General features: G+C 41.3%; 1 protein-coding gene and 1 long non-coding RNA gene across 6 annotated transcripts in view; one reads left to right on the top strand and one right to left on the bottom strand.

The window, feature by feature from the left end:
• Nucleotides 1–50: 50 nt before the first annotated feature.
• Nucleotides 51–10,863, top strand: LOC109448545 (uncharacterized). Of its 2 annotated transcripts, XR_012492791.1 has the most exons (4): nt 51–328; nt 2,445–2,719; nt 9,221–9,400; nt 10,746–10,863. It is a non-coding gene; the product is annotated as an uncharacterized LOC109448545 (long non-coding RNA). The 2 variants fall into 2 exon arrangements; XR_002137546.2 differs by lacking the exon at nt 10,746–10,863 and having other exon boundaries at nt 9,221–10,628.
• The window catches only part of CCDC62 (coiled-coil domain containing 62), a 31,986-nt gene continuing 25,398 nt past the window's right edge, over nt 4,425–11,012 (bottom strand). For all 4 annotated transcript variants that reach the window (XM_074321933.1, XM_074321937.1, XM_074321935.1 and 1 more), the window contains exons 12-13: nt 5,266–5,354; nt 4,425–4,561 (exon numbers count right to left, since the gene is read on the bottom strand). In XM_074321933.1, the coding sequence (XP_074178034.1) occupies nt 5,301–5,354 (54 nt within the window). In that variant the 3' untranslated portion in view covers nt 4,425–4,561; nt 5,266–5,300. The remainder of the gene's footprint in view (nt 4,562–5,265; nt 5,355–11,012) is intronic.

Raw genomic sequence — 11,012 nt, 5'->3', positions numbered from 1 at the left:
CCCCTCCGCCCGCCCCCGCCCCGCCCCCAGCCCGGCGGACACAGGCCCAGGCCCCCAGCCGGCTCCACACCTCTACCCGCCTCCTTGGCCGTCGCTCCTCCTTCCTCCGAGTGGGGGCGCAGGCCAATTCCCTTCCCCCACACAGCACTCCACCCCAGACTCACCAAGTCTTGTCCGCACCAGGCTCGGATCTGGTTCATTGGAGAAAATTTGGCCTCAGTGAATCTGACCGATGGAAGCACAACTAGACTTTTTTTTTTTTCCCCGTTTTAGTCTTATGTGTCAAAATGTAGACGATTATGCGGCCTCCTCTTCGTGCATCTCTAAGGTAACTACTGTTATCCACGCGGGGCTGTGGGTTGCATTTTCAGAGACTGCAGGCTCAGCATGCGGACACCTGGCCAGAACCCAGTAAGGCACAGTAAGGGGACTGGAGAGGCAGGGCTGGGACAGCCTGCAGACAGATCCGAACAAAACAGTACTGGGCCATCAAAGTGCATCGAAAAGATGCCACCGGAGGTGGTGTGGGACTTTTAAAAACATTGTTGGTTTTGCTTTTTAAATTATCCGTCTCAAGACTGAAGTAAAAAAAAAGAAAAAAAAATCAGTTCTCCCAAGTGTATGCTCTGAAATGTTTGTTATTTTGTTTCTGTTACCCTCAGCTTTCTTATTGGAATATAGGTGTGAAATCATCCAATACAGTGACTAAGGACCCCCCTTGAAGAGGGAACGTGCTGCTTCTATAACCCTGCCTGTGGTCCCCCACCCTTTCTGTAACCTTGCTGATTTCTCACTGCCTAGCCCGAGCTGACACTGAGTACCTGAAAACTGCACTTGACAAGGCTCTCTTCTCACTCCACTAGGGATATTAACCACTCTTTTATCTAATTCCAATCACTGAAAGCCTTCTTTACCAGAATCACAATAAAATGACAACAATAGCTAATAGTTATTGATGCTTTTTATTTGCTATGCACTGGGCTGAACGCTTTCTCTGTATTATCTCGTTTTTAATCCTGGGCACCCCAGCCAATAGCTGTGGTGAAATAAAGACCACAACACAGGGGCTGCTGGCTCCACACCAGCTGTTCCTCAGACTCCTTTTCCATATCAGACAAAAGCAGTGAATGTCACACTTAGCACAGCATCTCCTTTTAAACCAGGCAGCAACCCCTCTGGGTCTAGAACGTCTGCTATAGTGACAACATTAACCACCAACTACCACTCTTTTTAATAATAGTTTTTACTGTGCCGGGCCCTGCTCAGCACTGGTTGGGATCCCAGAGCACTTTGCTAAAACATCTCTAACGAATTCTAATTTATCTACTTGTGGGTAAGATTTTGAGCCGTCTTACACAGGTTTATACCCTCAATACCTAGCAGGGTGCCTGGAGCGCACCAATGTTTGACAAATCCGGGCGAAATGAAGGCTTGAAAATGTGAGTCAACAACCCCCATCACTTGCTACACTTTGACATTTGGCTTGGTTTTTTGAAATAGCATTTCCTGGGGACACAAGGACACAGCTTCCTTACTCAAGGTTTGTCAAGGTTCATCTCATAACATCTTCAGGGAGATTTGGTTCTCGTGCTAGATCAGTAGTGGATGGGCTGTCGTCGTCAGAATCAGGGTGCCATTCTGGTGTATCTCCAGGGCTGTTTAATGCTTCCCCCGGGGTATTACACAGGCAAAGCTTTTGGGGTATGAATTAGACCTCATTTCCAGGAAAACCCAGGGAGATAAACAATGGAGTTGACCTCTTTGGAGCTGCAACCCTCACACTGCCTCACTGACACACGCGTGTGGGTGTGTGTGAGTGATCTGGCCCCAGCCTCTGTCCAGCTTCATCTTGCGCCATCCTGGTCCATCAGGTCTGAAAATACATCACACTCCTTCCACCTCAGGGCCTTTGCGCATGCTGTTATCATTGTCTGGAATGTTCTTCCTCTTCCTGTTTGCCTACTCATCTTTCAGCTCAGTTCAGATGTCACTTCCTCCCGGGAGCCTCCTCGGAACCCTCTGCCCTTGCCCTATGCCCGTTATGGTGCTGTCACAGTGCTCAAGGCTTTATTTCATGGCACCTACCAGTGTTTCGTGACCTAGTTATGATTATTTGATTAAAGTCTGTCTCCTCCACTAGACTGTAAAAGAGGATTGAGTCTGCGTTGCTCATGGCTGTATCTCTAGTGGTCAGCAAAGCAGTACTTACTGTGCTCTCAAATTATTTTGCTCTTTTTTTGCTAGATCTCTACGCATGCATTTGGCTGAGAACCCAGAAATTATCCTTACAGGACTGCCTGCTGGGCCCTCTTCATTCGAGAAACTCCCTTCTAAGACCAACCTTGTCAGCTGTGGTCCTGATGAATGTGTCTGGTTCCTTAATCCAGTTGTAGTCACTGTTCTCTATCCCATATGAAGTGGTTGCTAAGATTATTCTGTTTCAGGCCTAGAATGATGAACCTTCCTGAAATGGACCCTAACGAAATCGTCCTCAAGTGGCTCAAGAGAAATGAAGATGCACCACTTCAAAACAACCCCACAGCTACAGGTATCTAACCAGAGGAAAAAGAAATCTCAGGTCAAGACCACAGAGGAAAAGAACTCCAGGATCAAGTAGCCGTGGCATATACAGGATTTCAATCCTCAGCCACGTTCCTGAAGTGAACCAACCTTACCTGCACAGCCTCTCGATTACACACATTCTATTAGCACCTTTTAGGTAAAACTGGTTTTGGTGTTTATGGATTGTCTTGATTCAGAATTTTTTTCTTTGGGGTATTTTTATTTGTTGAAAAGATCTGTTCACAAATTCGAAAAATACCCTTATATCAGTCTCTTCTGATGGCTGAGATCATTTGTGGCAGGGAAATGATAGTACAATTTGGTTGCCTCCTCTGAAGATGAAAGAATGTCAATGATAAAATGTAAGTGCTAAAATCTAGTTTTATCTTGCATCTATGTCAGACAGACGGAGGCTGCCTCGCTTTAACCGAAATTGCTCACATACTGAAATAACTTAGGTTGAGATAGATAAATTGGTAATACTAAGATTTCCCATATGTGAATTGCATGTGCTCTAGTCCACAATAATGTAAGACTAGGTGTTGTAGATACTATAATCCTATGAGCTAAATTACATTGAGACACAAAATCATTTTTGACTTTTTTCAAATCCTTTTAGTTCTTCCTTAGAATTTCTTCCTCCTCAGCACACCTACTCAGTGTTCTCTCTACACTAGGCAAGTTGACATGTAGCCACAAACCGATCAAAAAGAGGAGAATTTTAATATTTTGATGCTCAGATTGGAAGTCAGCTTCTGCAGGGGCATTTTAGGTTTCTAACTTGGAGGCGACAGCTCAGAATTTATGACACCTTCCTTAGCCTAGCTCTGTACAAAGCAGGCTAGCCTGCGGGGAAACAGCAAGCATTTATATAGAACATAGCCAGCCTCACCCAATTTCTCTTTTCAGCACCCTAATTAAAAAGGCTAAATGGGGTGGCTCCTCCACTCTCATGAAAATCATCTCTGAAGCAGCACTGAAACCTTTGAACAAAGGGCCATTTATACAGCACAATAGAACTTTGATATCTGAAATGCTTAAAAAAAATCCATTCCCATTCCTGAGGAAATTAACTTGCCAGGTTGGGTTTCAGGCAACTAACCTCCCTTATTTCACTCCTGTATACTAAAAAGAAACCAAAGAAAATTACTATTAAAAATATGTTTTATTCACTGAAGCTGATCAATTCTCTTCAAGGACAGAGAGGCACATAGCACATTCTTTAAAAAATTAAATTACAAGCTAAAACGGGAGTGTTTTAGTCTTTAATCATTTTTTTAAAATGCATATAAAACTTCATCTTCCAGCAAACTGTTGTCTGTACACACAGATGGGACTAGAGCCCCAGACAGGACCAGGCTCTGCTTAGCTTTGGGACAGAGGGGCCTCAGTTGTCCGTAACAGAGGAGATAATTTCCAGTTAAAAATATTTTATATCAGATCATTTTATGTCTGTTTGCACAGCAAAATCCAGGGCTAAAACCTCCAGAGACAAGAATACTACTTCTCGTAGATTTGGAGCTGACTCTGATGAGCTACGGGTTATAATTTAAATGTATGCATAGGTTTAAAAAAAAATCAGATACTTAAAAGAGCATTTTATATTTTCTCTTTATATTTCTTTATATATCCCTTATATTTTATATTTATATTTCTCTCTTTGATATTCACTTTTAAAGAGCTTCTCCAGTATTTAACCCGTAGTGGTCTGCATGTTTCCAGGGGAAATCTTTTTATCTCTTAGCATAATTACAAGTTTGGATATATACAATAGAGAATAAGGCCTAATTTCTTACACGTGAAAAATATTTCTTACACGTGCAAGTGGTTAACTTGAAAAGAAACAAAATGTAGATGTTTAAATATTAACTTTCAGTTTCTGCTCCCTTTTGGTATTAAATGTTGCTTATGAAGGATTACAGTCCTCTTTTTGTTTCCAAGGTTAAGTATTAGGTATTGATGTCCACTTCCTGCCTTCCACGTAGATGAGAATGGGCTCCTACAGCAGGGAAATAAAGTAATAAAATCAATAGGTGAGTGCTGGTTAGTGTGCTATGAGCTCCCAGCCTCTAAAACATGAACTGCACCCTCATTTTCATCAACAAAAGGTCATGCAAAATATTATCAATACGAAAAATTCTCAACAAAGAGAGAGAAGGAACAGGAGCAAGGAAGACAGGGAGAGGGCTACTTAAGCTTACTGCTTTCACAGAGTTTTTTTAAACGCTCTTACGCTTACACTGAAAACTGAAATGAGTATGCCTTTTAACTACTTAGACTGGATTCTAAAGCGACTGGGCATGTGAAATGAAGGTTTGTAAAAGGAAACTCAAATCAAGAAAGTGCTTACTAGGTCAATAAACCTTTATATAACTTGAAACCCCACAAAGAGTTCTTTCTAGACAGACATCCATATGAAATGTGAATTTAGATTCTGATTTTGAAAGCCCTGTGTATTCACTTCCTTAGATTAACAATTCCAGGGGCACAGAGAAGAAGAAATTTTTGGTATCTGCATTTCTCTTACAAGTCATTGACATTTTACTCTGATTAAATTTAGAAGGTATGTATAAATAGGTCAAACAAAAGAGAAAGGAATACTGGCAAACAAATGCATGGCCTTAACTCTACATTAGCAGTGCTCCCAAGTTACTTATTAAATATCCATTGTGATATAAGGCGAGCTAAGCAAAGGTGACTTACCTATGAACACTGACGATTGAAGTTGACTTTTGTTTTCAGTTACTGACAGAGGCATTTTTTTGAGCTGACTCTTCTGGGACTTCTAAGTTCTACAAAACAACTGCCAAATTAGTACCCTAGAAACTAGAAAATATTTAAGAAGACAATACACAAATACAGCAAATATGCCTTTAAGAGTCCTTAGGGAATTAATGAAATAGAATGAAGGAATTTTACATAACTACCATCCATCCATCTAACAAAGATGTACTGACTTCCTATTCGTGTGGGACCCTCTGTCTGCCACTGCGGTGGAGCAGCCATGCCGTGTGCTTTCCCATATGTACTGCGGCTCACACTCGGGCCATCAGCTGAGGCCCAAATACACCTGGCTCTCTGTCAGCCTTAATATGCATGATGTAGTGAGCCCTAATGAAACAACAGTCATCAGTAAGAATCAACAAGGGAGGGGGGTGGTAGATGAGGGTAAAGGGGATCCAATATATGGTGCTGGAAGGAGAACTGACTCTGGATGGTGAGCACACGTGATATTTAGATGATGTATTGCAGAATTGTACACCTGAAATCTATGTAACTTTACTAACATTGTCTCCCCAATAAACTTGAATTAAAAGAAGAAGAAGAATCAACAACCTAAGTACCTGCTGAGCGCTCAGTCAGCATTGCTAGGAGACATTTTGAAAAAGAAGGAAGGAGGAGGGCACCTGGGAAGGCACGGGGAGACTCAGGAGGTCCACGCCAGCTGGGTGGCGAGCCCCCTTCTCTGCAGCTTCCTTCTCCCCATGGGGCCTACATTTGAGCCACCCTAGGATTAGAGGGGCTTCCAGACCCCTGTGCTTTCCTCGTGCTGCCTTCTCTCCACTCAAATTGCCTTCCTATGTATCTCACAATCTGATATTTTATTTTATTTTATTAATGTATTTTTTTCATTTAAAAACATTATTCTAGAAGGGATCCATAGATTTTACCAGCGTGCCACAAAAAACGGTGAAGGACGCTGTCAGGAAACAGCAACCGTCTCAAACCTGTAACGAGGATGTCCAGTGCCACATACCAGTCAAAACTCCAAGTCCAGTTTCAGGCTGTCCCTCCCCCTTCCCGCTGTGGGGAAAGGTGATGGGGTCCACTGTGCTAGCTTCTACTCTGCCTTTCCTTTTTCCCACTATTTTTAAATTATTGGGTGTTTTTTTCAATAGTTAATATGTTGATATGGTTTGAAAATAAAAATTATATGGGGCGGCCGGTTGGCTCAGTTGGTTAGAGCTCGGTGCTCTTAACACCCAGGTCACTGGTTCGATTCCCACATGGGCCAGTGAGCGGCGCCCTCCATAACTAGACTGAAAAAAAAACTAAGACTTGACTTGGAGCTGATGGGTCCTGGGAAAACACACTGTTCCCCAATAAAAATTAAAATAAGAATAATAATATGTATTCTTAGTCCCATCCCCTTTCGTACACGTGTTAGAATACTACAGGAACCTTTAGTATCTTGCTTCTTTTCACTAATACACCCTGGAGGTATTTCCTCTTCCTGCCCCACAGCTATAGGTAAAGTCCCAGCCCGAGGACGTGTCACACTATGCACTCAGTTCCTCTTTGCGGGACAGCTGGGCTATCTCCTACCTTTTGCTATTACAGAGCAACACGACAATGAAACACTTATTTGATACACATGCAGATGCAGCTGTAGGAGAGAGGCGTCCCCAGGTGACACTGCTCTGTCAAAGGTTCAGACACATGCAACGTTTAGGAAACATGGCCAGGTTCCCTGCCAGAAGGACCCATCGAATCACTTTGTGCAGCCCTCCTGCCCCCCAACAATGTAGGAGAGTGCGTTTCAGAGAAAGCCTTTGAAATAGGACCCTTGCCCTTAGCAACAGCTGGGAAAACCTCGGTAAAGCAGACAGGCTGCTCAGAACTTTTACCCTGCCTCCTTATTGCAAAAATTAAGAATTTTTCACAAAATGATGTGCCTTTCCGTAACTAGCTATACCTAGTGCAAAAGACGGGGGTGGAGGGGGGAGAAGTGCACTGCCAAGAGGATTTCTGTTGTTTCCCAGCATCTCCAGAATCACTTAAAACACTGGGAAATATATTACATCTGGAGCCAATATTTTTCCCAACTAAATGACAACCTGATTCTAGCTTCGGGATAGTAAGCACGAGATTTGATCCTTTTTCCTCACCTGTAAAATAAAAGGTTGAGATCAGACTTCTCTGCTGAGCCTTTCAAGCTCAAAAATTCTCTTAAAGCCAAGTTTTCACCAACCTCCAACAGTTGTTTTTTTTTCAGTCTGTAACTGAGGTCACTGTTTTGCCTTTTTCCTTCATTTTTCCTATCAGTTCCATCCTCTGTGAGGTATTGTGGGTGCTATGACTGGGGGTGCCACAATGAGTTCGGGGGGGCTCCTTAAGGGACTCAGGGAGGAGCAGGGAGACCGGAATGTAACCAGCTACCAGGTGCTGTCACCTGAGCTCTGATGGCGATACACCCACAAACACATATACACACAGCTGTGCTCTGAGGACAAAAGTGAGGGAGCTGTTGATTATATCTTAGACAGGAACTTGACATAAACCCTAAAGAAGAGGTTAAGAGAAGAGCCTGAGGCCAGCAGCATGAGTGGGATCCCATCACAGATTGTACTGGAATAGTCAGCTCTGCTATGACACTTGTTTTGAAAATGTGAATTTGTTCTAACACATCAGATGTATTAGGGAACAATTTGAGCATAATGTGAAGTATGCATTTGTTTCCATGCAATTTTGTCTACAAGAAACACGAGGTGAACTGTACCCAGCTGGACTGAGCCATAATTTTGATTACGTTCCTTTTTTTTTTTTAATGTATCACTGACAAAGTTTTTGAGTGTTACGCTCCTGGCCCCATTTTTCCTGTAAGCCATGGTTTTTATCACTCAATTCTGCATTGCGTGGTGAGTTTTAGGAAGCCGGGTGTATGCTGTATCACAGCAGAAGTAACTGTGGTTATCATATACTAAACAAGGTTGTGGTATAATAATACATACTCTTCTTTATTAATGCACTAAATAATAAGATCTAGCAACAGGTCTAATATTCTGTAATCCAGAGGTAGTGCTAAGGAGAAATTCTGAGGTAGTGTTATCTGCAGTGATTGTAATGTGATATGAAATGATGTGTGATCGCTACTAGTGACCAAGTCACAAGTACTATCTTCTACTATGGCTTGTTTTCTTTACTCATCATTGAAAGAAGTGCTAATTTTCAATTAGAGGCTAATAAAAGTAAACGTATGTGTAACGCTTATTCCCATCAGAATTTATGGATTCCCTGAATTCTATTCAACAAACTCTGATGAAAAATCTCTGCCCGACAAATCCATAGAGACAAAAAGTAGATTAAAGGCGGAGGGGGGCTGTGGGCAGGGTGAATGGGGAGTGACTGCTCATGGGGACAGGGTTTCTTTGGGGAGGACGAAAATGTCCTACAATCACATTGTGGTGACGGTCGCACAACTATGTAAATACAGTAAAACCACTGACTTGTACACTTACGTGGGGGAACTTCATCGTATGGATATTATAGCTCAATAAAGCTGTTAAAAACAAACCTTACCAATTCTTAAAAATACTTTCTGACCCAATGTAAATAAATGGCTTCACTAATGCTTCAAAGAGAGTTTGTCAAGAAAAACAACCTTCCTACTAGAACCCACCACAAAGTCCCTCACGGTTTCCACTTTGAAAAGGTTACATGGCACACATGGTATGTACATAGGAGACACCTTCTCTTACCTATAATAAGCAGTGTATGATTTATATTGGTTTCTATAAAATTAACAGATAGATTTTGTTATTTTGCAGATTAGGAAACTGGGACCCAAATATAGGAGGTGTGGTTTAATTTAATAGGCAATTACCCGTTGAGGCTCGTGGCAACAAGCAAGTTGATTCTAAAATGGTGAATGTTTTAGTTGCAGATCACCTGTGTCACACAGAACCTGCTCCACGGAACTCTGAGTCTAACAAAATACCGATGTGAAGAAGAACTAAGCAAAAAACACCACCAGAGAGTATTTCATGGGACAAAGCAAGGATGTCTGCCCTCAGTTTCTATTCAACATTGATCTGGAGGTCTTAGCCACAGCAATAAGGTAAGAAAAAGAAATAAGGCATTAGGTTAGAAAAAGAAATTCTTTATTCACAAATTCCCTGATTGTCTATGTAGAAAAATCCTGAGAATCTACAGAAAATCTACTAGCACAGGTAAATTTAGCAAAGGTGCAAATTACAAGGCAACTGCAGTTCTTTATATCATCGAGAAACAATTTGAAAATTAAATTTAAAATACCATGTATAATGGCATCAGCAGACAAAAGATTAGAAATAAATTTAACAAAAGATGTGCAAGACCACCTACAATGAAAACTACAAAATATGGTTAAGAGAAGGAAGACCTAAATAAATGGATATATACTCTGTTCACAGATTTCAATTCTTCCCAAAGTGATCTATACATTCAATGAAATCACAACATTAGAGTGCATTTAAAAAAAAAAAAAATGACAAGTTGATTCTAAAATTGCTAAGGACCTGCAAAACAATTTTGCAAAAGCAAAGCAAAGTAGAGGATGTATACTACAAGACATCATGACTTTCTGTGGGGTGACGTAATCAATAGTGTGGTATTGGTGTCAGGCGGACAACCTGATCCATGGAACTGATCAGAGAGTCCAGAAAGGTCAACTATACCTCAATCAAGTTGATTTTAAAAGAAAAGTACTTCAGTGTTCTTACAGACCTTTTTTTTAAAATTTTAGTTTTTTTGTCAAGGATACAAAAAAAGTTTAATTCAATGACTTTGAAACATCTTTATGCACAAGTAATGTACCTGGAATCTTAAATTGAGAGCATCGGTGCCAAGCTCTTATTTTGCAGATGAGGAAAAATAGGACCCAAGTATCCTGATTTCAAGTTCAATATTCTTTTCACTATTTATGTTCAGGCTATAAAATCTACAAAGCAACTTATATCATTGCTACTGAAATGTTACTGTGCTCAGAAAAAGCAGTTAACACGTGAAACACTCACTGAGGAATGACAGATTACTAATTACATAATAGATCTAAATAATAATAACCAAGGAATGCTAAAATCATTAAGTGACCTGTAGGGGAACTTTATAATATTAAAGCTCAAGCTGACAAACTCCTGAGCTCCTGACCAAGCTTAACATTACAAGTGGGAAGACCCTCCTGCAATGATGGAACAGGAAGCCGACAGCGTCCTCAGGGAAGGAGTCAGGCCAACGCAAACCCAAAAACTGATCCTGAGTATAATCAAGTAGCTAGATGACGAAATACCAGCTCATAGGAATTATGTGGGGGGCGGCGGGGGGGTGGAGGAATGTTAAATAACAGTGAGGATCCAGTCAGCGAGATCCAGAAAGTGGGACATTCTACAGCACAAATGACCCAATGTTTCTTCCACAAATAAAAGGCATTAGGGAAAAAAAATGGAGAAGATGGAAGAGGAAGAAGAGGAGGAAGAGGGAGGGAGAAGAAACTGTTGGTGGTTAAGAGAGACCTTAAAGGACATATCCAAATGCAAAGTATGAACCCTGGTTGGACATGGATCAGAACAAAGATGAAAAAGACATTTTTGAGAGGAATGGGGAAAACTTAACATGGTCTAGTCATTAGATGGTATCTCAGAATTATTGTTAATTTGGTTGGGTATGATGTTATGCTTCTTCTTAACAATACC

Source organism: Rhinolophus sinicus, linkage group LG16 (genome assembly GCF_036562045.2).
Source record: "Rhinolophus sinicus isolate RSC01 linkage group LG16, ASM3656204v1, whole genome shotgun sequence".
NCBI classification, from domain to species: domain Eukaryota; kingdom Metazoa; phylum Chordata; class Mammalia; order Chiroptera; family Rhinolophidae; genus Rhinolophus; species Rhinolophus sinicus.
The sequence above is the reverse complement of the archived record's forward strand: the minus strand, read 5'-3'. Positions and strand labels throughout refer to the sequence as shown.